General features: G+C 38.6%; 1 protein-coding gene and 2 long non-coding RNA genes across 7 annotated transcripts; 2 read left to right on the top strand and 1 right to left on the bottom strand.

The window, feature by feature from the left end:
- Positions 1 to 24,646, bottom strand: mesh (sushi domain containing 2 mesh). 5 transcript variants are annotated; one of them, XM_087353960.1, is made up of 22 exons: positions 24,145 to 24,643; positions 20,847 to 21,088; positions 19,793 to 20,158; positions 19,368 to 19,505; positions 18,563 to 18,731; positions 17,432 to 17,543; positions 15,297 to 15,442; positions 14,036 to 14,229; positions 13,320 to 13,465; positions 12,106 to 12,387; positions 11,068 to 11,200; positions 10,389 to 10,536; positions 10,114 to 10,302; positions 9,783 to 9,920; positions 9,514 to 9,650; positions 8,466 to 8,601; positions 7,905 to 8,046; positions 6,844 to 6,995; positions 5,788 to 5,970; positions 2,614 to 2,773; positions 1,451 to 1,540; positions 1 to 292 (listed from the first exon to the last, which is right to left on the bottom strand). In XM_087353960.1, exons 1-21 carry the CDS (start codon positions 24,488 to 24,490, stop codon positions 1,456 to 1,458), a joined length of 3,744 nt encoding a protein of 1,247 aa, XP_087210086.1. In that variant the 5' UTR covers positions 24,491 to 24,643; the 3' UTR covers positions 1 to 292; positions 1,451 to 1,455. The 5 variants fall into 5 exon arrangements, with proteins under 5 accessions (XP_087210086.1, XP_021918441.1, XP_021918440.1 ...); XM_022062749.2 differs by lacking the exon at positions 1 to 292 and having other exon boundaries at positions 1,067 to 1,540; XM_022062748.2 differs by lacking the exons at positions 1 to 292; positions 1,451 to 1,540; positions 2,614 to 2,773 and adding an exon at positions 3,456 to 4,943 and having other exon boundaries at positions 24,145 to 24,646.
- Positions 292 to 797, top strand: LOC147873071 (uncharacterized). Its single transcript, XR_015536588.1, has 2 exons — positions 292 to 605; positions 656 to 797. It is a non-coding gene; the product is annotated as an uncharacterized LOC147873071 (long non-coding RNA).
- LOC147873070 (uncharacterized) lies at positions 17,543 to 18,762 on the top strand. Its single transcript, XR_015536587.1, has 2 exons — positions 17,543 to 17,853; positions 18,423 to 18,762. It is a non-coding gene; the product is annotated as an uncharacterized LOC147873070 (long non-coding RNA).
- Positions 24,647 to 27,017: the final 2,371 nt, after the last annotated feature.

Raw genomic sequence — 27,017 nt, 5'->3', positions numbered from 1 at the left:
TCACAGGGTAAACTGTATTGTTAGGTATATCTTTACACGGAAACAAGTATAATTGCACGAGATACTGATTACACGTCATAAATGTCCGCATTAATAAAACGAAAATGTCATAAGATGTGCAAGTACAAAAAGTCTACTTCTGTAGAATGTGAAACTGACTTACGTGCAGCAAAGCTGAACAGTTCACTAGACAAAGAAGCTGCAGTCTGGGGCTTCTATCACTCAGACACTACAACTGTGGGTTTGAATCCCACTCAAGACACGGATGTTTCTTCACGTGTGTTCTGCGGTCCTGTGTAGGAAGAGGCATTTTGATGAGCTGATAACCCACATCCAAGGAGTCTTACCAAATATCTAAATTGCCTATGAAAGATCCCATATGTGAGGAGGACAAGGGCTTTTGGGCCACAAACAAAACTTTTTTCACAACTGTTTTGTTCTCTTTGATGGCAACGGCAAAATATACATACTCCATTTCTAAAACCTTAGGACTGTCAAATCCTACTCTGTCTACTTACAGGGGCAATAAATATATTTCATTAGATGTTAAGTGTATTTTTTAAACATCATGGCTAGCAAGGTTTAAAGTTTAAGATAGAAGTAAGGTTAGGTTTACTTGTTCTTTGTGGATGAATGGTTTATGGGTGAAAGTAAGGTTAAGTTTAACCTTTATGTACATATATTTGTCTCAATTTCTGTTAACATGATATGAATACTTTCTGTGTAAGATTTAATTTAATAATTTTATTCTAGTTAATATAATTGTATATCGTGATGATTAAAGGATGGGTGATGTAGTATGTGCCTTTATTGCACAAAATGGAAAAAAAACCTGCATAGTGAGGGTTTCATGTTTTATAATTACAACAAAAATCTTATTAGGATCATCAAATAAACGAAGGGGCAATGGGTGAAATGTGTACAAATTTCAGCCAGAAAATGTGATGGGAATCGCCTGTTCGGTAAATTCAAGTGTAGACGAAAGACTTAATTTTAAAACAGATCTCGAAGATTCAACTGGTTCAGGATATGATGGCAAAGTTTGGGTTCCATAAAGAGGCAGAGATGTTCTTAATAGGTGAGTTATTATTAGCTTCTCAAGAAGGCCTCTGCTCCATGAGAAACTCCGCAATTTTAGATGCTTAAACAGTCGCCATATAGAATGTTTCAGTAAAACTTCAAAATTTTACAAACATCAGAATTAAGATAATTACGTAAGTCATTTAACAATGAGCAGTAAGAAATAAATAAGAAAAATCATACAAAGATCCACAATATGAAAAAATATTTCTACCATAATACTGGCCGACTATTTAACAGTATAGTTCCAAACAGCGGAACCCAATCTTAAGTAATGAATTCAATCTACATTTCCCTTGTTGTTAATTCACAATTTGTTCCCTTGGCTATCGCCAAGGAAACAAATCATTAAGTTTTGTAATATTCTTACACAATTTAGTTTACTGCAGTTTCACGCCTCTTCAGTGCCGTCAGTTCATCATTGTCTAGTTCCTGAAGTTTAGTTAGTTGTGGTTCTATCCTGAAACATACAACCGCGAATTTGCAAATGATACAGCTTTTGAAAATAATGTCGGACAATTCAAAGATTTATTTTAATGATACTGCATATACTAATGCTGTTATTCAAAACTGAAGTGACTGGTTCGATGATGACAACGTAACTGACAGATTTCTGCAAATTTTCACTACGTGGCATTTACGTCCTATGTATTTTGTATTTGTTATTCCTTATTAGTAAAGGCTATATTGCTTGTTGTTAAAATACTAAGCTGCACACTTGATGTACATAATCTAATTTTAATTGTGGTTAATCACACATACCTAACTAACTAACTAAACCAAGTGTTCTCACTCAGCAGTGGACACTGGGACTTGGCAGGACACACTCATGAGTTTTTGCATCACTTATATCTTGTACCATTCAGTACAGAATATTTTTTTCTGTATTTTACCTCTCTATAAACCTGAAGATTAAAATTTCAAAGCTATAAATTTTACATGTTGTTTAATATGGAGGTAAAACTGGGTCTCTTATCCTAAGGGAAGAACACAGATTGAACGTGTTCAAAAATAGGTTATTGACGAACATATTTGAATCTACAAGACAGAAACTAATATAGGATGGAGAAAGTCACAAGATGAGGAACTTGATAATTTGTACGTATGGTGGACGAGATTGGCAGGAACCTGTTACATGCATGTGAAGTATGAAAAATGCACGCATTTCTGTCAGACAAAAACTGAATGGAAAACCACCTGGGAGACTTAAAAGGCAACATAATATTAACATTTACCTGAAAGACGTAGAATGTCGGAAAGTGGACTGGATCGGATCAGTCTCTTGTGAACATGGTAATGAACCTTTAGCTTCTATAAAGGACTGGAAATTTACTTATGACCTGAGTAACTATTAGTTTCTCAAGAGGGACTCTACTGTACGGAGCTGGTTGTGTCACGTAGGTTACAGTATAAATGTATTTCTTTTTATGGGGGCTAAACTGAGAGGAGCCAGGGGCTAAACTACAGCATGATTGGTGAGTGGGCTTGTAAACTGTTGCAAGTTACTGAAGCGTGAAACATATCTGTACTTACTTGACTGCGTAACCATCTCGAACATCATACTTTTCCTCTTTCTTTCTTCGTACCAGCAGCTGGTATGCTACACAGATAAGTCCTAGTAAAATGGGCACAAGGACAGCCAGCACTATGCCTGCTGTGACGCCAGCCTGTCGCGATGAGTACTCCTGCTGACCTACAATATAATTATTTTCAGTTTCACCATTCTATCATGTTCTTGGAGGAAGACCATACATTTCTTCATGATTCAGCCTTATTAAGTTGAACTGAATTGGCCCCAACTTTTATGTGTAAGAGATTTGCATGGACAGAGTAGACGGCAATTACTGGTGTGGATCAGTGATCAGCCCAATGGAGACGAGTCGGTAATGACAAGACAATGCAACAGTGGAAAGATACGAATGAAATGATGTTCAGAAGCTGTGCAAACATTTGTGTACAGTGACTGAGAGGAACCACCTAGTGAGGCTGACTCTAGAAAATAATACAACAAAATGCTTCTAAAATATTGACTTGTTATACAGATTTAAACATCTTGTGGCCGCTATAATAAGGAAAGCACACACTAAACACAAGAGGTTTAAAGCTAATGGTTATTAAGGATATTAAACAGGATGGAAAAATTTTGTGGTTGGAAAAGTTTCCATTAATAGGAAATGTATTACTAATGGAAAAATCTCCATTCCACAGGACACATAGTGAGTGGCATTAAGGCAGCAAATTGCTGGCTATGCCGCAGCTTTGTTTGTATAACTACATTTCCTGGAAAGCCATTCTTTGAATTTTAACCTCATCATTTTTATCACACATTCCTATGTGGAACAGAAACTTTTCTCAATAGATCAAAACTATACCAAAAAATTGAATATTTTTTTTATTGGTCTATAACATAAATTTTCAATTACTTACATTCCATGTTGTGGTAATTATGAAGTTATCAAAACTATAGCATATTTAAATGAATGCCTTTATGCATATTTTAATATAACTTATTACATTTAAACATATATTCTAAAATGTTGAACAATAATGTGTCATAGAACTATCTTTTAATTTCAAAGAGTTCCTAATCTACATTTAAAATAATATTACTCGAGATCTGGTAAGCAGTACTGCAAGAAACAAAATGTTTAAATAAATGCAACATTGCTTTAATAAGTAATGACTGCCCATAAGTTGAATTATAATTACTTCTGATGACCTATCCTGATAATGAACAAATGGCTCTATGATTCTTAATGGTCATTCTGTTATGTAGGTCAATGAATTGTACTCGGGCGTACAAAAACGAGGTCATTCAATAAGATCCAGCAGTAGAATTTCATGGCAGCGAACATTTTATTGCTGAGACACTTTGTATGAATCTGGAGCATTCTCATTTTATGACAAAATATTTCCTTTGTTTAAGGAAGTTTCTGTAGGTCTCTTTTAAAAATGTCATTAAATTTCTAGCATCTATTCAGTACAATAAAACTTTACATGTCAAATATAAAATTTACCAAATAAATCTTTGCACTCTATCACAATAAGAGATATGTAAGTTCCAAGAGAGAACCAATTAAGATGCTTGCTGTCACAGATACCCATAAGAAAGAAAATTTTGATTTATGATTCTCATTGTGAACTTCTTTAGGATGACAATGGAATGAAAATGGATTCTCAGATCTGAAGAAAAAGTTAATTTCTATCTAATCCCATGACCCAAAAAGAGAGCAGATACATCTGAGATTAAGTTGTCATGTTTCATTAATTATAAAGTCTTTATCAATAAAATGATGAGTACTCCAATGAAGTCTGATATGAACTGTAACATTTTGCCTTGGATGTAATGCACAATGTTTAGTAAATGTCCGTCTGACGACTGTGTCTGTACACAGCCTTACCGCTGAGGTCAGAAGGTGCTTCATCACTAGTTGTCAGCGATGTGTTCACACCCCCTCCCTCTTCCTCCTCTCCTAAGTCCCACAACTTATCATCAAAATCAACAGATGGCTTTCCAGGAAGTGGTTCATGAGTACGATATGAACGATCGTACATCCTGCGCTTCTTCGTCCCACCCAAACTACTGCTTCCCGAGCTGCTCCGGTCACTATGGTCACTCGCTGCACCATTACTGTGGCGGTAGGCATTGAAACTGCTAGTGGCAAGAGGCACTGCTTTCAGTGGTTCCACTGAAGCTGGCACTTCAGGTTTATAGTGCCAAGATTCAGCAGAAGTGTCCTTAACTTTACGCCTTTTAAGAATGCAGTAAGCAGCACATGCGCCAATCAGGATTAGTGGTACCAGCACACTCAGAATAACACCAAATGTCATCCCAATTTGGCGTGATGAATACTCCTGCTGACCTGGTTAATATAAAAATTATGTTTATATTTAGGATTTGAGGTTCTCATGACAGTGAGTGTGAAGATGGCTGTCTTCTGGGGTGTTGCGCCGTGTAGTCTGGTAGAAGTTTACCAACGTTACAGAGGTCCTTGCTGCCTACATCATCATGACCCTGACTGGAGGGTTCACCCTGAAGTTTGAGGCAATGCATTCCTCCAAAACACTGACAACCACGTACAATACTACATGATATCATAAACTAGATGACTGTGATTGATGTAGGAAATTTTAATTTGTGAACATTGACGTTAGAGTTGCCTGGGTGTATTACGTGAGTTACGAGAAAAAAAAGGAAGAATGTAAGACGAAAGAGAAGAGACTTTTCAAAAGTTAAACCTGGTTGGACTAAACTAAGATCGTAATTCCGAAAATAATAATTCTGTTAAGTGAATGAAATAGAAACTGCTGATCAGTGAATGTTCATTGAACACTCCACTTCTAATGCAACCTTTTTTCATTACACTCCCTGTTGCCCCAGTAAACATTAAACCTGAGTAGTTGGTACTCCTGGGTTCAAAGACCAGCTATGAAAAGGTTAAACAGCCAAAACCATAAGACAAACCGGCAAAGTTAGAGTAGATCTTTGGCCTTTCAGCAAAAGTGAGGTTCGTTAATAGCACGAAGTTCATTATAACTAGCAGCCAATGGGTTACCCAACCATGCATTCACATGTAAATAAGAGTGTGTGTGAGAGTAAAAATAAATTGTAAAAACTAAATTAGAATGAGATACAAATTAAATTAAAATAAATCTGAGTAGGAAACTAAGATGAATTAAAATTTAATCAGTTGCTATAGTACTCACGTAGACATTCTGTGTATCCGTATGTAGGTGTGTCCCACCGCCCTGTTTCAGTGCAGACGCGACGTTGATCTCCGATAAGAATAAAATCTTGCGAACATTCAAAGGTCACCTTGGATCCAGGTACAAAAAGGAAGGTACTCTTGCGTCCAAACCGAGGAGTCTCCAGAACACCACATGATATCACTGAAATACACAGCAAATCAAGAAAATTTAAAATCTCTGATTATGTTTTAGTTCCACAGCAGATTCTGACAGTGCAATTCACTATTCAATAAAATTACATAAATTTTTAAGTGACAGTAGTTTTTAAATTTTAAGAGTGCTGAAGTAATTCCACTTCTATTATAGTACAGTTTGGCACAATGCATAAACAGCAGCAGCACCAGCAATAATAATTTTCCAGGTTATGATGCCCTTCAATGCGTTCCAGTTCCCAAAACTCTCCACCGCTCCGTATCCAATCTCCTTCGACCAAATTCCCTTCTGATACAGCCTTCACAGTGTCTCCTTTCCACATTGTTCTAGGTCTTTGCTTGCCAATCAAAAACCTGCTTTGGCAAACAGTCCTCCACCAATCTTTTTACCAAAGTAATTGTTTAGCTAGCGTGTCATCCATTATGTTTCCGTCCACTCTTATATCTCCCTGATTAATTCATTTCGCACTTTATCGAAACAAGAGATCCTTGCTGGTCTCTGCCAATAATCCACTTCAGTGGCCATGATCCTCTGTTCTTCCCTTCTCCCTACCCGTCACACTTCACATCTACTTTTAAGAATGGCGATGTACATGTGTTTTTAACATAACAACAATAATCATAATAAAAACAAGTATAACAACGCCGATGATGATGAAAAAGACGAAGAATGATGCTAAAATAAAATCAGAAGAAATATAATAATTCTAAAAAATAAAAAGATCACAACAGCACTGGTAATCACAATGCAGGAAGTACGCCATAAAATTAATAGCATTGGTGATCATAATGGTAGCAACTTTTACGCTACTGCTGCTGCTGCTGAGAATGACAATGGTGTGGTGATATTCTGTGCAGTTACCTCTTTCCTTGTTCCTTGATTTGATGTTGACGAAGCTGTCCAGGTAGTTCCTGGTGAAATGAGCCAGGTCTCTGTTCAGACTCATCGCATAGTCATAGAGACACTGGTATGCTTCTCCACACAAACTGTGCGCCATCTCAATGTCTTTACTCCTACAAATTCACAACAACAACAACAAAATCATTAAACCACTGCAATGAACGAGAACATTGGAACAGGAGAATAAACAAGAAGTGGCCAATGTACGGTGGTAAGAAGGGGAACTAATGAATACTGAGATCTGGCAGACAAGACTGAAACAGATTCTGTTTAGATATTCATTACATGTGCTTGTACTTGCACAGGCATCGGATAAAAGTTGCAAAGTCCTAAAGCAAGTGCCTCCTATTACAAAAGAAAATGAGGTAAAGACTTTGTCTTTTTCACAGCATGTCCTCACATACACCTACACATGTATTCAATGAGTAAAGTAAAGTAAAGTTTGTCCCACTATACGCCATGTAGGCGTTTGGGGGGAGAGTAGGTATAGCTCCTCTCTTCCTTGACCTCGGCACTAGATGGGGGTGAGTGGTCGGCATCACGCCCTGGCCGGCTTTACCCCCGGGAAAGGACCCCGGTACCCATTGTAGAGGAGCCTGGGTGGGCCTTAGAGGAGCCGATCTGAATGCAGAAGCTATAGGAAATATCCTCTGCCCCCATCGGGGATCGAACCCCGGTCGTCCAGCCAGTAGCTAGTCACTATATTGACTGAGCTATCCCGGCTCATGTATTCAATGAGTAAATTTGATAAACATAGAAGTTATCATTAGAAAACGTGTTCTGTGACAAGAAGCCATTTGCCAAAAGCTGAACAACACGACGCTAGGTGCTACTCATGTTGAGAAGTGGAAAGAACAAGGTAACTTAAACCGGGTGATAAACGTGTTATACCGACAGTGCAGAGACCCCATTAATATTAATGTACATGTTGCTGGGTAACCAAACACATGTTTACAGGGAACTGAGCTCAAAGACTAATAAGCCCAATACTCACATTTTACAGAAAAATTATAAGAACTTACCTGTTGCTAGGAATGATGTCTTGTGGCGTTTTTCGAAACTCCGGAACAAATGTCTTGTTGGCATAGAAATTTGCAGTTCTACCAAATTCTCTAGTAAAGAGTGCAACACCTTTATTGGGATCATCTTTGTCCTCTATTAACCCTGATAATACAAGAAAATTGATTTACTTTAGTGAATTAAAGACTACTATAAATTTATACATAACAAGAATTTCATGTAACTGATGTTCAGATCTGAATAAAATAACCAGAGAATGAAGTAATTTTAATACTAAGTAATGAAGTTAACCGAATAATTAATTAACCAACTCCACAAAAATACCTCCTTGAAAAGCTGATCAAGAAACTCTTAGCCTTTATGGAAACCACAGGTTCATTACCACATTCATAAAAGTCCACCACTGGATCCTATCCTGAGCCACATGAATGCAATCTATGGATTTAGTCCGTAGAATACAAAATTTTTCCTTTAAACATATGAACGCGTCACAACTTGAAGACAAATGTAAACTATATAGCTACGCTGCAACAAAGTAAACAACTGTGGTTCAGTATACTCACAGTGTAATGCGAAGTCCCTATGAATACTTTCAAAATTGTTAATGCCCAATCCAACACCTGCCATCAATCCATTTGGAAGTGTAAAATCATCTATGATGTCATGACTCCAATTTCCAAACAGACCTCGTGTTTGATTCTGAAAATTAAAATCAGTGAAGTTAAACCTATAACAACACGCAAAAATAAAAAATAAAGACATTTCTTTTCCTGCTACAGTACAATCTGTGAGTAAAAAATCCAAATTTAATCCTATATTGACACGGTGGCAATATCTGATTTATAATCTGATGGTATCTTAGTTTCTATCCAGATACCATAAATCCTGAATATTTCATGGTTTCCTGAGTCTCTCCTAGAGACAGTCAGATCGCACTTTAAATAAGCAACAACGTCCTCACACGTTTCTTACAATTCATCATTCATAATCACCTTACCATATGTCACTGACAACCTTAGCAGTTAATACAGTATCAGAAAATAATTAAATAGAGATAAGCAAGTAACCTGATTTTATCGCCAAATTCTTTAATTCACGGTAGACATTCTGTTTTATTTAACATTAAAAAAACTCCAAATAAATGTTTACCCACATATTAAGTTTCGAGGCAAAACAATTTCTACAGTGTTTGCACAATTGAATTTTCCACGGTCGAGTAACTCCAGACTTATCAATGCAAGGGAAAGGCGTCGTCTCCTACCAGCTTCCAGAAAGAGTCTCATTCGTTTTTGTGGAATTTTCCTTCCGTTTTTAAAATTGAATATACAAAAACATATAAAATTATTTCTAAAATACTTTATTTTTTGTGATACATCACATCTGAAGAAACAAATAAAAAAGAAGGAAGCTGAAAATCAATTCCAGATAATGAAATCTGAATATCGTAACTGCCCTACAGAATAACTGATTAAGAAACTGTCGGTTAATTTGGAGTACCATGCCTTGATTCATTGGGCGTGATGGGACACCCTGTTTCAGATGACCTGACGACAGTTCCTTTTCAGAAAGATATTTATCAACAGGTGTACAATTGTTTTACTGCATACATACCATGAATGACCAAGGTAAGTAGACTCTCGTAGTCATGAAACCTTCATTCTCGATAACCTCGACTCCAGCGCCAGATTCAAACATCATTATGATCTCGGACTGGTTAAGAATGTACGTTGGCATATACACCGTCACTCCTGAAAGAATCATTTGTTTAATATTTTTAAGTGAGCCAGACAAAAGAAGATGATTAATTCCCACAAGCTACAGGAATCCACCAGCAGGTCAAAGGTCACAAAATTCATGTCCACCGAAAGAAGTTGCCTCACCAGGGAAGTGCTGTATCCTCAAGGATGACCTATCGAAGTACACTCTCTTTCCTCCAGCAAACACATCAAGATGGTACCTCCACTGGGCATGCTTTGGTCTCAAGCGTACTTCGACTATAGTCGAGGCATTATCTCTGGCTGTAAAGACAGACAGAACAAGTAACAACACATTCAACGTAATACAGATCTTTGGTACTTTCAAAGCTTTTGATTATAGTCTATAGAGAAAACTGTACGACGAAAAGTTACGTCATTTGCACAAATCACCAAGTATTATTAGGGTGGTCAGATCAACTTCACTTTCTGTTTGACTGCTCAACAGCGTACGAACCTGCAACAGATGTCAGCTGTGTAGCTCTCACCTCCCCGTAGATATTTTGGGGAAGCTGCTCAAAACGTCCCTGAACATCAAATTTGTGCTTTGGAGTGTCAGAATGTAGCAACACAAACTCTCCCTTCCCATTAAACGTGTACTCCAAGTCATCGAACGTGACGATATGTGGGTCGCCAAACACAGTGGCTGAAAATGATTCATATTATGAAAATCACAGTGTAAAATTAAAATGAATAAAAGATATGCGAGAACCTCGGTTATACAATACTGACCAACAGAGGGTGACTGGTAGGCAACACAGTCCTGCGTGGGTCGGCGCTCAAAGCGGAAGGTCTCGCAGCCGACCGCCTGCTCTTCTTGCCACAAACAGCACATGTAGAACGGCGCGATGTCATGATACCAGTGCGAGAGAGTTGGAACCTGCCACCACGTTTCTCATTAACTTTCAGGTCATTAAACCTAATTACTGACTACATACTTTAACATGGGTACTCTTGAATTATTTTGGAGAATAAAATCCATTAAACTTTTCTTACACCATCTGATTATTTAATTCAAAGTAAGGGTGACAGTTACTAACGAGGCTACAATGAGACTTAAAGAGCAAACTGGCCTTAGGCTCTTCTCCTACTGTCTAACAATTAACAATAATTATTTTCATGAAATATTAGAGTGTAATTTACAGTAAAGAGAAGATTAAAAATAGTTAATTCATCAATTATTCACAAGTACACATATTCAGCAGCTGCACTTCAATTTAAGTCTTGTTAGGCCCCATATTTCTAAAACTGACCTTGAGAGACTATAATCACAAAATTCCACCTCAAACGTACGCATAAGATGTAAAAAGTACGTCTTGTGTTGTTTCTTTAATTTGATTCTTCTAAAATTTTGGGTGAAAAATTAACAACTATTTTGTAAATCTATATTTTGATACATTTCATACGTCACCTTGTTAGCTTCATTCCAGGGTAGGAAACCAATGTTATGTGATCTGTGAGGCCACGACCCCCATTGCTGGTCATAGCTCAGCATCAGATAATTGTTCTTGTCATAGCAGCACTGCTGGCCAGAGCCAATCAAACTGAAATATTAAACCCAGTTTACTGCAGTCTTCAGTCTCGCATTTCATGGCATAACCTGACTGCTCATATTCTGTTTGGTGATGCTAGAGTTCAAATGATTAAGTAAATCATCTCACATGACAAGTTTTCCCCTCACTTGTATTGTCTGATTTGTAAGGAAATTTATGGTTTACTTACTTCGTTGCCATATTGATATTTCCATACTCTGAGAAACAGCATATTTTTTCATAGGTTCACATGCTCTTCCATTTTCTCTGTTTGTTCAGATTTGACATTAAAAAGGAAACATTTTTGTGTCAACCCAAACACTGGATGTGTGTTTGAATCTACGAACTCCACCACCCCTCTAAACACAACACAGGCCCTAAGGCAATGTCCTACGTGAGCGATAAGAAGCGAGCTGCATAAGCAGCGTGGGGTGTCATATGACATAAGGGAATCGCTTGTTGTGTACTACGTGAGAGACCGTAGTAGAAGCACACGGTCTTTCTGCGCATGTACCTTCCCTGTACTGCACAGTCAGAGCTTATCTGCGCATGTGCCTTACTGGCCAGCGCAGCGACCTGCGCGAAAATATCAAAATATTTGATCTTGGAGTTCGGCTGTTTCCCTCTCCTGACCGATTCGCTGTAACCTAGGGCAGCGCTACACAAACAGCCAGTTTGATATTTCCGCTTCACCCACGCAACTCGCACCGCTCGCATTTAATCGCTCACGTAGGACACCGGGTAAGACGTGATCTAAAATCTTGCTAAATAAGACGTATATATATTAGGCATGAGAAGACATAACCTTGTCTCGAACTATTATATAAATTTGTACGTGAGCATAATTTTGGCCACGTACATTAAAATATACTGGTAACGTAGATACAAAGAACACTTTTACGCTTATTTCTGCTCACCTCGGTGCTCCAGAACGGACACAGTGCACAGCCCCCTTGTGGTAGAAGCAGCTCGGATTTGCATCTTTGTCACAGTCAAAGTCGGGTAGGTAGCGACCTTTATCGGACAAAGCGTGCTCCAATGAACAGGGGCACTGTGGAACTTCAGCAGCAAAGTTCTTGAGGTAGCGATCATCAGTTATCCATTCATTGCACAGGTCCTCACTCCATCTTGACCCATATTTGCGTTCCCATTGGCCATTGAAATACCAGGCCAATGGAATGGGTTTACTCCACATCACCCTACAGAAGTATCAGTAAAACAATGAGAACCTTCTGTACTGAAGAACATGACTTACATTATAAATTTTGCAAATGAGAAGTGAAACAAGACTCAGAATTACATTATTACTTATTTCTATCAAAATAATATTTAAATTAAATTAAATCCGTGGCGTAACAGCTCCAGAGAGCCAAAGCCAACTAGCTTGACTGCTGGCCTCACGTTCACACGCCTAAGCAGAGGTGAACGATCATCCAACCAGATGCAGGGTGACGTGTGGTCAGCACGACGAACCCCCAGCCATTGCTAGCTTTCCTGACCGGATTACGCTACTCATTGTAGCTCCCCAATTTCCTCATGATGCTGGATTGGCACCGGTCCCATACATTGGTCGAAAGCTCGCGAGAAAATTTCTTCTCCCCCGAGACTCGAACCAGCGCGCATTCCGTATTGCCGGTCCGAAGCACGATGCCTCAGACCGCGCGGGACCCAAAATAATATTTCTGTAAGCATTATTCCCACACCACGTGGCTCAAAGCGTCGTTGAATCTCCCTAAGCGTGAGGCTGCCGGCGGCTCACGCAGTATAGAAATTGTTCTTAAGATTTTATATCGAGGTTGGAGTCAGCACATTTTCACCGACTCAGACTCCACCTAAAATTGCTTCTAACTCCAACTCCACAGCCCTGGTGTAAGCAAGACCTTTAACATGACGTGTTACTAATCCAGAAGAACATTAAAAATGTATGCATGTTGGTTGCCAAGCAACCCACCTGTACCCAGTTTGCTGTAGTATTTTTTTTCTGAACTAAATTTTATATTCTCAAGTTCAAAATAAAGAGTGCATGGTCGTGTTTCTGATTTGTTAGGAGGTTAGAACACCTGGAAGTCTAAATCCAGCTACAAGCAGTTGGCAGTTGTGTTTATAGCGCTAACTTCTTTGATGGACTTACGGAGACACTGTGAGACCCGCGTGTTGTGCTGGATTGGTCAGGTTGATGTGAATAAATCCAAATTTCAGATTATCAGTTGCTGGGTTTGAACGTGATCTGAAGTTTCCCGGCGAGATGGTGTACGTACCCGAGTTCACAGCACTTTCCTGTAACATCACAGTGTCTGATAAAATCATTTTCTCTTTTTTTAAAATTCCCAAAAGCAAGTCTAATTCAGCAATGCTTAGCTGTCCGCAAGAGATTTTGGATAAATAAATGAGAAACTGTGTGCTAGAATACCATTGTTCAAACTTGGGTAAACACTGAAAAGGACGCATAAATATGTCGAATAGTAGAAGTTTACAAGGGAACTTGCAAGCTGTGTTCTTGCCACTCTTACACAAAAGCAGAAAACAGCCAAGAGAAAATGTTTGTAGGGGCAAGTGACTGCAATAAAATCAGTCTTTGATAGCCACAAAAAAATTTCCCAATTAGAAACCGAACAAAAGGTACAATAATAAATTAACATTTATATGAGCATAAATTAATTTCTAATATAAAATTTATCTTTATATATTCTATACAGACTACTTAAGTAACATTACTGAACTCAATTTTTTACATGTATCTTCTTCATTCTAATCTTATCTGAAACTGTACTTAAAGTTTCAAAGGATTTCATCGTAATGTGTAATATTAAGCCATAAGAATATTATCAGATAAATCAGATAAATAACCTCAATCATGTCTATGTACAGCAGCTCTGGTCGAATCGTTGTCTCTCTGTATCCCCACAGTGATATTTTGATAGGAGCATTCTCACTGGTTGTTAAATTGCGTTTGTTCCAAGACATCTTAATTTCAGCTGGGGCGCGCTGATGTACATCATCGCCTTCAAAGTAAATTCTGTCTGTTGCTGTCGCTGGGGTCTCTATAGGAAACAAAAATGTATTTAAAATTTTAAACAATTAGAAACTTAAAAATGTAATCCTGTTCAAAAGCCAAAATGAAGTATTTTACATCAGAAATAATTTACTTTGTTATTCTTTATTAACGGAATCAATCATATTTAATGTACAACTCTGTAAGGAAGTCAGAAGCTCTGTGTACGTGATCCCACATCAACAAGACATATTTTCACAGAATTATGACGGCAAGAGTAGATACGTAACCAGCTCCAGACTTTATTTATGTTTATCATATTAATCTCACACGGTAAATTTATCTTTCAAACTACTTAACTCCGTGGAACTGAGCCCACCTTCAGAAGCTAATATTCACTCAGTCACAAAATTCCCCATCTTTTGTGAAATCTGTCCACAAAGCTCGTCGCTGGCCCTTATCCCAAGCCACGTAAATGCAGTCCAGAGCTTATATATCTCACTATGTGGTCTGAGGCATCATGCTTCGGACCAGCGATACGGAATGCGCGCTGGTTCGAGTCTCGGGGGAGAAGAAATTTTCTCATGAGCTTTCGACCAGTGTGTGGGACCGGTGCCAACCGAGCATCGTGAGGAAATTGGGGAGCTACAATGAGTAGCGTAATCCGGTCAGGAAAGCTAGCAATGGCTGGGAGTTCGTCGTGCTGACCACACGTCACCCTATATCTGGTTGGATGATCGTTCACCTCTGCTTAGGCATGTGAACGTGAGGCCAGCAGTCAAGTTAGTCGGCTTTGGCTCTCTGGAGCTGTTACGCCTCGGATTTAATTTAATTTAATACATTTGCCAAATTAAAGAATGATTCAGACAAAATTCATAGAACACAGCACCCAAAAGAAAACATGACTAGCCTACTGCGTGTATTTGTACACTGATTTATTCAACATTAATTAATCACGATCCATGGAATGCAAATAATCTATCTAAATTAATACATTTGTGGGAATACTCTTCAGAAAATTAATAAAATTTGATTCTAGAGTATAGATGGTTTTCACAGGCACAAATCTTTGCATTCATTTTGTTTAGATTTTAAAAATTACTTGTTAATACTCACCAACAAAGAATTTTCCTTTCCAGTTAAATTTGGATTCTCCAGTTGCTATTTCAAAACGCACATAACCCTCAGCCATCATGAATGGCTGGACACAAATAGCTCTGTTGGAATCCACCACTGTTCCCGTTATAGTCGTGTCATCAAACCTAAAAGTCAAACAACATGAGTAATTATTATTGAAAAAACAGTATTTGTAACTTGCTGTGTGCATGCATAATACCTAACTAACACAAAATCAATGTACATTCACAGCTGGCATCAAGAGATGTCAAGTTAGTTCACGTACAGAATAAATCTTTCCAAAACAGCAACATGGCCCCACAGATTTAGGAAGGGCAAAGATTTTGATTCCTTGGATATCATGAAAGATGGGTTCATGAAGGTTAGGGATTACTTCAACTACTTTCTATGTGCCTGGGTATAGAAAGTTTTCTTAAATTTTGATGCTCCTTAAAATATGTCTGTAGACATGAAATGTACTAAAATAATCATAATACAGTGAAACCTCGATGCATCGTGGGAAATAAAAACGATGAATTCGGGAACACGATAGTTGCGGGAAAGCATTAAAAAATTTAAAAAAACTGAATGTTTCTCTTTCAAAGTTACTTCTTTTTACCAAAAAAGTCTTTAATGGACAACTGCTTCGTCGAAACTTTACGTTTTAGGCCAAACATAGCCCTTTCCACATTCAAAATGTTTTCCGCGTCACGTTCACTAATATCTTGCGCATAAAAGAACGACTTCACTTTTGCCAACGCAGCAAGTGCTTCGGCAAAACTCGGCACAGCTTCGGGCTCTCATTCGTCGTCTTCTTCTTCCTCCTCACCGCTTCCAACCCCTTCGCGAAAAATAACAGGAAGAATGGAAAGTGTCGCCCGCCTTTCCTTTGTACTTATAATAAAAGCATTTGTGAAGAAATTCACACTGCACATGCCATGTGGCATCGCTGGAACGAAATATGGGTGCACCCTAATTAAACTCATAAAATTTCTGACAATGAGCACCGCCATTCACTCCAACTATGACCCCTGCACTGCTGACCCATCATTCCAAAAGAATCTGTGCTGTTTGGGCGACATAACAGGTTACCGCTACTGTGTATTCCAAAAACATTGTGCGTCTTTCGGTATTAATTTATCTCAAAACCCAGCATTTTAAATTCTAAAAACATCGCGTAAATTTCGTTATAATTTCTCAGAAACGATCATTGCGAGAAAATTGTGGGCCGGGACTAGGATTTTTGAACGATCGATGCGATAAAACGATAGTTCGAGGAACGATGGATAGAGATTTCACTGTAAATGTCCAGATAAGAAACACTTTTAGCCTTTTACTTTGGTATACTGAAGAATCAGAATAAAACTGTAGTCGTTATTAGTATTTAAAATATGAGCTTTACCAAAAAACAGGATTCAATGCAATGATTTATTTCTATCCATTCCATTTCAAGAGTTTGGTATTACTGATAGCATGCCATGGGGGTGACCTCTATGACACAACGTTCATAACAAAGTTAACGAAAAACCAAGTTTAAAGAGGGAAAAACACACAAAGACACAATCTCAGAGAAATAAGGAATTACAATTAGAATTCATTCACATCCCACGCATGTGGACTGCGCCAAGGCCATATACGCTGAAAACACAATTGCTATTCTATATAACGGCCAAGCAAAATTCTTTTACTTTGAAAGGATATGTATCACGAGTGATTCTAATGCATGGTGGATCAAAAACACAATCTGACGCCAAGACGATAAATGAACTGAAAATTCATTTGTAACAGCTGATGAAAAATGTTAGTAAAGGGTGTGGCTTGAATAGTCCTGAAAATGGTGCAATATTTTTTTAAAAAGTTATATTTTCATTTCATAACACCAATGGTGATAAGTGTAACAATATTTGGATGGCATTTTTGATTCCATGATACATAAAACTTCATAATACATTTACTGCACTCATTCCGCAAGTAAACGAAGTATAAATATATACCCACTAATTTTGTTTTCCCCATCTTACAGTCCATGAACTTTGGTACAGCGTCAGAAACAGTTTCTGATGCTGACAAATTACAGGTTACAAGAATGTTGCTGTTACGTTACTACCAACTTCTGTTCCCTTGTCTTTCATTACCTGCATTGGATTTTCTCTCCAGGAACAAAACAGGGTCCAGTTATGTTAACGACAGTTCCTCCCAACATATTGCCACTCTCTGGAGCAAATACCAAATCCAGATTTGCTCCCGCTGCAATATAAACATTTTGACAGTTAGAGCACAGTGCTCGTGTAAAAACTGAATTAAGGACGAGTCACAGGGAGCATCATGTGTACCAACATACCCAGTTTTGAAGATTGCAGCAGTTACTTCGTCTAAGCCAATGACTTCCATTTGCAACACTGTCATCGTGGCCAGCCGTACGAGCCACGGAACTCTTTGTCATCCACGCTACATGGCAATAAAACTGACAGTGCGTTGTGTTCGCATACCACTAAACTGTTAAACCCAGTGCCAAAGTCCAGCCAACAGTACCACAATATAAGGATTTAAGTGAAAGGTAATACCCTTAACTTTAAAGTTCATTCGATCATAAAAATAATTATATAAAGAGAATAATTTTGCGACCTTCCATCGTGCGCTCCTTACCTGTGGTCATAAGAATGATTCTAAGTTTGTTGTGTATTGCATCAATCTAATTACAGGAAGATTTCCGTCTTCTGGGTTGTTGCGCTGTGTAGTCTGGTCGATGTTAACAAACGTTTCAGAGGTCACACTGCCTCCATCATCACATTCATCGCCCTGACGACGGAGGCAGTATGACCTCCGAAACGTTGGTAAACATCTACCAGACTACACAGCGCAACAACCCAGAAGACGGAAATCTTCATACTCACCGCTGTGAGAACCTCAAGTCTTACATAATTAAAGGAACATTAATGAACTTTGTCCATTGTCTAAAGTAGATTTGAGGAATACATGTTTCAGGAGTCGGCCTTCTGGTCGTCATTTCACTGGCGCTTTTTTTTTTTTGTAATATTAGTAACAATAGTTTGGATGAAACCTGGGAACTTTCAAATGCTCACACTCACCACTAGACGACTGATCTAGAAACTGTTTTGGTTACAGATATGAAAGCAGAGGTTACCAGTTTCTGTCTCGTCATTACGAGAAAGAAAAATATTGTGATTCAACTCACGGTCTGCATACAACACAATCAACTAGCGCTAAAGATGCAGGACAGATGAAAGAAGTTAACACTAACATACCAAGATCTTTGTTGCAATTCCCAACCATGATTTTCTCGTCAATGCGAAATATGTGCCTTCCTGGGAAGCCGTTCGTCCAGCCCCTGCCTACCAAGTCTCGCAAAACTGAATTCTGAGAGTAAGGCTTGTAGTCAAAGCTTTGAGTCCCATTTCCTCCATTAAATCCAATCTGAAATAAAGTAAAAGAACTTGGAACATTACACTTCATAGATTCCTTTAGAACAGAGCAATTGACACTTGAGCAACCAGAAAAAACGACGACGCGGGCACGTGGCTGGAATACGAACAATTCCAAGAAACAGTGACCTGCCCCTTTCCAATCTATTAATGTACTAAAATGCTAGTAAGTGAAATTTTCCAATCTGATCCTATGAGGCAGTCATTAATTAATTTTTCTGGAATTCCTTAACTGAATGATGGCATACAAATTTTTGTTTCTTCACCAGAAATACTATTTATTTCCTGAAATGTCTGAAAATGGGTACCACCATCTTTGAATATTCAAAATGCAAACATGCCGTTAAGACGTGTGGAAGAGCAGAGGTAAAGCAGCGCCCATTCTTAAACCTAGAATTAGACACAGCTGAGTGGTCAACATCATGCCCCTGCTGTTTTACCCTAGGGGACAGTCCCGGTACCCGGCGGATAGGAGGCTGGGTGGCCCTAGAGCGAGTCTGAGGAAGGCGTCACAAAAATAAATCCTTTCACCTGCCAGGAATCAAACACCAGTGCCAAGACCACGGCCCAGTCACTTACTGGTCCTGAACTTAATTTATTATTCAGCGTACTGGGCTCTCATACTTACAAATGCTGGCACGCCACCCTCTCCTGTAGTTGTGTCACCCCCCGCTTCTGTGTGACTGGTCCATTGCAGGTTAACGTAATTGAATATGGCGTACGAATAAACCTCATCCGTGGCTAATATCAGTTGGAAAGTGTTTGTCTGAAACAAAAACAGGGTTATTACAGCGCGTGGCCTCTGGGTTGTGGGCATTAGAGAAATGCCAAAACCGTAGTCCATCAGCCCACAATGGACATGAGAAAACCGTACATTATTTGAACGTTTAAGAGCGAACTGTTAATTATGTTGATGAATGAGGCAATGCTTCTCATTTGTCCTAAAACTCAACTCCACTCTACGCTCACTTGTGAGTCTGCTGCTTGAAGAACGCCTCTTATTCGTTTCAATAATCACTGCATCCTCTGATCTAATAAACAATAAAATCTTACTCTGTAGAGCGAATTATCAATGCCCCCAGCAAATGACATGTTCTTCCAGGTAACAATGACAGCGTGTTTCGGATCAAAGGTGTCTGACCCAATTATCCCCTCGCGGATATCCCACTTCAGGCGTTCCCTCATCTCGACGCCAAATTGATCGGTACGAGATTGCAGATCTCGCTCTAGGCGGAAATACATTCCTGGCCTCCTTTGATCAACGTCTTCATTGCGGATCTTGCCGATACGAGACTTGGTGAAGAAGATCCCGATGAAGGAAGGGTCATTCTTCGTGGGCCATTCCTTATTCGGAAATACGAGGGGGTACGTGTAGTGCTCGGGTGGGTCGCTGAACTCAAGGTACCCATTCATGGAAAGCTGTAACACAAACAAAATAAAGATCAAGATGTCAAAATTAACTGCTTTTACAAGAGACCAAATACAGGAGAAAAATAACAAGCAAAAACCTCGATGGACGTGACTGCGTTCGACTACAACGAACAAAAATTCAATATTGTGATCACAAGTTTCAGATTATTTAATATTTTTTTAATTACCACTGTTATTATTTCAAATTCTTACACATGTAAAATGAAAACCTAACTGGGCTTTAACATTTCTTTTATTTAATACTACCTTCCTGTACAAAATCCTTCAGATATTCCACGAAACGTGCAAATTATGGAGACTTTGAAAGGGATTACAGCTCACGGCATACCATGATGTTACAATAATTCTGGTAAATTCAACTTTTTAGCAAGAAGTGGCACATACAGAGAGCTAAAGCAAAGTGTACTGTAAAAAATACTCTGAAAGGACAACTATCCCTCAGATGATAAACGTGTAAGTACAAGAATATTCTGTGAATTGTATTTTCAATACCTTTTACTGACAAATAAATTTGTCCCTTCCAAATATCTCAGGCATGGCAAGACACAGTGAACATGCAGTTTCAAAATACAAAAAAAAAAGTGTCATTATTTAATTTGAAAAATTCTTATTAGATTAAATTGCTGGTATTGCTGTCATGTGGAATGCTTCCGAACTGTTGTTTGATATTACGCACCCTGGTATAATTGAACCGAAATCCATAGAAGGGCAGCTGGAAGTTAAAATTCTTGTGGATTTGAGGTATGGAGTTGTGGATGTCCTGCTGATAATCACCATTGCCATCATCACCACCCTTATCGAAGAAGCAATACATGAATTCGCTGCGGATCTCCCTGAGACGAGTCTCGGTGATGACGTAGGCCTCTTCTTTTGGGCCGAGTCGATGGGTCGGAGGACCAAACCTGTTATCTTTACAGTCTGAAAACAGAGAGGGGACAACTAAAGAACATAATCACATAAAACCATTAAACAACAAATAAACAGAATAGTCTCTTGGTGTCCATAGCCAAATACATTTAACGAAAGGAAGGTCGCTTACGTAATTTCAGCATTTTTTACATTGTTAATTCACAATTACAAGGTACTGATGATGATTAACAAACATTGCAAACCAACAAGTTTTGGCTTTGTGCAAATTATGTTAAAGCTATTAAAAGTTTACATCAGTGCATATATTCTTTTTGTTCCTAAGATACTTCTGCTTTTGTGCTGCTGATCAATGCATATTATGATTGCAAAACCGTGGCTATTAAGAGCTTTCTTCTCTGTTATTAAACTAGAAGTCTTAATTAAGTTATGAATGTAGCCCCATCATTTCCTGGTCTGACTGCTTTTCTACGCGTAACAAGTTGAGAACTGCTCTTCAGATGTCCATGAAATATGGTACTATGGACATTTGTGTTCTAATTTTGGTCAAGATCAGACACCAATAACAAGCACATTACCTGAATTCATTTTTGTGCACAGAAGTAGTTGGGTGGGGAATCCTGGGGCATCCATGCAATCACATGGAGAACCATGTGATGACCTTACACCCAGCCAAACATCCTGCTAATCACTAACACAAAGGTCACTAACCCAGATAAATCTAATGTCTCATTCACCATTTGCAAAGGTCAAAAGTCAAACACACCCTAATTACTTGGCAATGAATATGATTTCTAATCTGTTTCTTCTTGCTGCGTGTAATATATTTACTTATTGGGTGATAATGCACATAATCACTATTAATACTTTATTATAGACTGTCTGTATCAGATGATAAAAGAAAATTTGTGTTTCAAATCTGTTTCCTTATGTTACTTCCTGCAAACACAATGAGATGATAACCGATGCCAGAATGACTGTGAATGGCCAAGGACTTGGTCTTCACCAATTTAAGCAGGAAGTCATGGACTTCACCATCATGATAGCAGGGCTTAGGATATAATAATTCCTTCTAAGAATAAGCGAAGACAAGCCACAGTATCACTGCTATTATTTCACAAACCCTTGCACCTAAGCATCATGAAGAACTTAGAGCGTCATGCGTTCTCAGACCTCAACAGAGCAAATGGTTTCTGGGACCACAGTATCAGTCAGGAAAAATGCCCAAAGCATTGAGCAAACCCTGAGCCTTTCTGGGTAAGATGCAGAACCCAAGTCTTTCTCGTTGCCCTCAACAGATACTAAAAGCCAAATATCCAATGTACAGTTCGCCAGTTTATTTTATGACTGACCCTGGTTTCAAAGTCCAGACAGCAACATTATCCTGCGTTCAGAACTACTGATATTTGTACATAAATATTTCTAAATCAGTTCGCATCAAGCACTAGGACATTCAATGAAACCATACCATTAGTTCCGTGGGTCGTTATCCACGGTTTGGAAACACGTTATCAGTTCTTATTTGTCTGTTATCATGAAATACCACAACGTGATGGTGCCAGTTGGTATAAGCGCGTATAATCAATAACGTATCGATTAGCTGAGAACGTGCTGACGTGTTCCAAAATTACACAAACATCTTCAACACTGATTATCCTGCCCCGTTATCTCGTTCAATAGCAAACACATAAAGAAACATCCAGATCACACCAAACACAAGCTTATCTTTCAGTTATCACTAAATTAAAACGCACGATAACTTTTTGTTGAACGTACCATGGTTGACAAGAATTTAACACGCAGCTCGTAAAGTGGCGATCTGACCTGTTGGCGTACCTGGAACTACTTCCTTCCGGTACTATCAAATCATTATCGTCCTACCTTACACGTCAGAGAACACGGGATAGAAGGAATAAGTCATGAAATAGAATAGAAGTGTAACAGAATTTATTTGCATTCCATAAGTCCTTCTTATTGAATTATATCCGTCTCGTTCTGCTGAACATAAATGGGAACCTAGAAAAAATACTTTGTTTTATTCAGCTTAATCTGGGAGTAGTGGTCGTGGTAGTAGGCCTACCGCTGCGCCATCCACCCAATCGTGCGTTTGTTACGAACTAGTTACATTTTAAGATACAATTGTGATTATTTTAAATTTTTACACATAACAACCAGTTCTAAGACAGTTGACAAGAAAAAATTATCAATTCAGTCAGCAAATACGACCGTTATGGGACATTTAAACAAGTAAAATGTACAACGACAAGCATCTCTCCAGAAAACCACGAATGTCCAGAACGAAATCGCTGGTCGGAAGTGAAATGTCTGTAATATGCGTTGTTTTATTAATTACACACAGCACATAGTAATATAATAATGTGATAATTCGTAAGTAATCAACTCAAGAAATACAGAAAATGGCTTCCATGTTGCAACAAAGTGACGACTCATGACGATAACGAATCGAGTTTCACGCCCTTCGTAAACAGTACGCCGAAATGATTTCGTTTATTTTACATTAGTACGTCCATGATAACAACTATAATAATTCGAAGAATAGCATAAAAATAAATTAAAATGTAGATTCCAACAGGGCCACAGCCGTATGGAAAATTGTATAGAGAATTTTCTGTTTCTTTCGTCTCTCATTAGCCATGTCCGACGTTCACAAAACATTTAGTTAGATAAACTATAACTTTAATTTCCCGCACATTATTTATGCACAGATTTTGTTCTAATGGTCAGAATTACAGGTTAACAAAGATCCTTCGCCTTACCTGTATCTGAATATAGTTAGATATGGCGAAAATGCGTTGATTTGAAAATCAATTTATCTCTGTCGGTAAATTAATTGACTAATTACATTTACATTTCGAAGTCTCGTCAGCACTGAATGCTGCTGGTTTCTTGAAATAAGCTTGTAACTATCAAAAGAGAAAAAATTATGCAACATTTACAGAACTTAACAAACCGGTATTACGATTAAATACATTAGGTTTTATTTTTATTTTTGGGGGGCACTTAAAAGTGTCGCTGTGGCACCAGTCTCGGATATTTTATCCGAAAAACTTTGATGGAAGTATAAACGTGATGTTCGATCGACTTACCGTAGTACACATCTAAATTTCCTGATCTCGTCTTATCATCAAATGGCTTCGCTTCAGAAACATCAGGCATGTCCTCGACATCCGTGTCTTTTCCATTTTCCACATTTTCCACCAATTCGATTTCGTGCACAAGAGATTTTGCATTTGGTCCGGGTTCTGCTATTTTACCAACCAATTCGTTCTCAGAATTTTCTGGACTCTGAACACTGTCCACTCCGGCTTCAACCGAAGAATCTCCACTTGATTCGAAAGATTTGGCAGCGTCCAAACCGAACACAGCTCTTGAACCAACCGAAACAAATACCACGACGACCAAGAGCGTGAGTGGCCTTGGATACCGCGACATTTTTTAAAAAAAAATATATGCCCGGGTATGCACCGAGCTGGCGAAAACTGAAAGAACTGGTAAGTCGCCGATTCAAAACCCCTTCTGATGAACACAAACGCGGAGCTTAATAAAAACTAACCACTCCGTTGGGCTTCAAACTGAGAGTAATCGGTGTTTCAACATTATCAAGAGGCTTTGTGTGATAATTGTTATCTACGTGAACGGTGTATCTCCCCGCTGACTCCGTAACAGGCAAAAAGATGACTTGTATTGCTCCAAAGCATTTTTCGACATCATGACTCATTTATCACAGTACTTGGTATTAGCTCCAGAAGCTGACAGTTTCTCAGCTAGTCAATGAATTCCCCGCCTTTTATGGACGTTGCCCACAAGAGCCCGCCACTGGTCCCTGTCGTGAGTCACTTGAATTCACGTTCTATTCAAGACCCTCTTTTAATTTCGACTTCTCATTCAGATTAATATTAAAATTGATCTCAAAGAAACAGGATGTAAATCTTCCTCAAATGGCGAGTAATTTTCTGATCATCACTCTCAAACATTCCAATCCAAGGAGTCAGTCACATTTTAAATTACTTATGTCCGTTTCCGGTTCAATGTAATAGGACGAGCTCAAAGAAAAATTCCAATATGGACAGGTTTCACTTTGAACAAAACTTCGCCCGCATCGTAATGTGATGAGACAACGCCTACTCATAGAGATTAAGACACTGCATTATCTGTGGGAACAAACAAGATAAACTTCTACACACGCAACTTAAATTTCGTAACAATCAGAGACCGCGATGAGCCCTCACTCACTTTCCTTCTGAATCGATCCTTGACGATATCGGAAGACGCTTCTAAATTGCATTTATAAAATTACGAGAGAGAAAAAAAGTTCGAATTATTGACAAGGAATCAAAATAGAGAAGTCCTGATTTATGCAGTTCAAATCCAAACCAAACCAAGCACAGATTACAAGAACGGAAAAATTATGTCTTAACAATTGGCAAGACTGAAATTTGCCAGTCGTTATGAAATGAAATGCGACAGACGCAAATATCTACACATTTCAACAAACAATAGACGAACGTAACCCGTGGAAACTTACAATTCGAAAACAACGGCTCGCAATGACGAGTTCAATTCGTTGGCGACAATGTTCAGAGAGATTTGTCTGTCTCATCTCTTATCTCTCTTAAGTAATTTATCTGATATCTGCATTCTGTCGATGACCCCTGTGTGAGCTGTCGAAACACGGTTTAGTTTTCAATTTTGTATAACAAAACGGAAGAAGGAGTTGGGACTGGGTTTAGAATCCCTTCAACAGCCCTCCAAAACGTTTTGGAGATTAAGACAAAAATGTTGAGACGGGTGGAACACGTGTCGCAAAAGAGGGAAACAAGAAATTTGGAAACATTTTCGGAGGAAAATACACGTAAGCATTAGTTACACAGACACATTACTGCAGCTGATTGGACCAATTATGTGAGAGATTGCTGAAACCGTCCAATAATTATTCGTCCTCGCAAGGGTAAAGAAAGTATGAACAAGTTTGTGCAAATGGTCACGTTGAATTCATTGGATGTTGTGTGGATGAACGTCAGTCTTGCGTGCAAAGAAAATCTGACGAGGGGCTCAAAACTGCATATGTGTGACTTTCTTCTGCTTTTGTGGACGTGAACTTCAACTGCCCGGTTTTTATCATCTTTTAAAAAAAAAATCTCGATATGTTGATTACATCCCTCCTACTCCGCGGTTGCATGGATCTTGTGACAGTTGCGTGAATATTAATAACTGATAATTTTCATAGAGAAATTAACTGGTCGACTTTATTAAGTATTCGCTTAAAATTAAGTGTCTAGCTTAGGCGAAAACTATTTATTTTAGTATACCGGACGATACGATGCTATAAAACACGAAGGCAGAGAACTCCTGACATATGATCTTCACCTCCAGTACCGACAACTTTCAAATTTTCATTCTAAGGACCGGCTGGATAACGCTGTCCCTGGTGTGGAGATTAAAATGATTCATATCCGTCTGAAACAACGTTAACGAAGTAGAATTTCTGATAACACTCGAGTTGTTGTTATCTGAGGCCTCATATTTTGAACCCGTGATACCGTTAAAGTGTGGCCGGCCGCTTTATTTGGAATTTATGATGAAAAAAAAAGATGTGTTGCTCACAATTATCTGGAACATTCAGTCATCTTCGCCGGAAAACTAGGCTAACTCAACTGCACAGCGCTGTGCAGTCATTTAACGACCAAGCCCTACTGTACGTTACATCTTGTTCGCTTTCCCTACGAGATCCATTTTAATATTATTCTCAAGTCTACGACAAGTTATTTTCCGTGAGATTTTTAAACCAAAACTGCGTATATATTTCTTGTTTAATCGACAATCATTTTGACATGCAATGCAATCTCATGTTTGTACAGTTCGTTTTAGTGGCTCCATAAAAGACTGTTAGTTCCGGACTATGTGAGCCACTATCAGCTTATAACGAAGGATTCACTCCCCCTCTTTAGAGATGCTCGTC

The sequence above is a fragment of the Zootermopsis nevadensis genome, unplaced genomic scaffold (assembly GCF_977971745.1).
Source record: "Zootermopsis nevadensis isolate Lab colony 2312 unplaced genomic scaffold, Znev_1.0 Znev_ptg000022l, whole genome shotgun sequence".
Classification (NCBI taxonomy): Eukaryota; Metazoa; Arthropoda; class Insecta; order Blattodea; family Termopsidae; genus Zootermopsis; species Zootermopsis nevadensis.
This window is presented reverse-complemented; position numbering and strand designations above follow the sequence as displayed.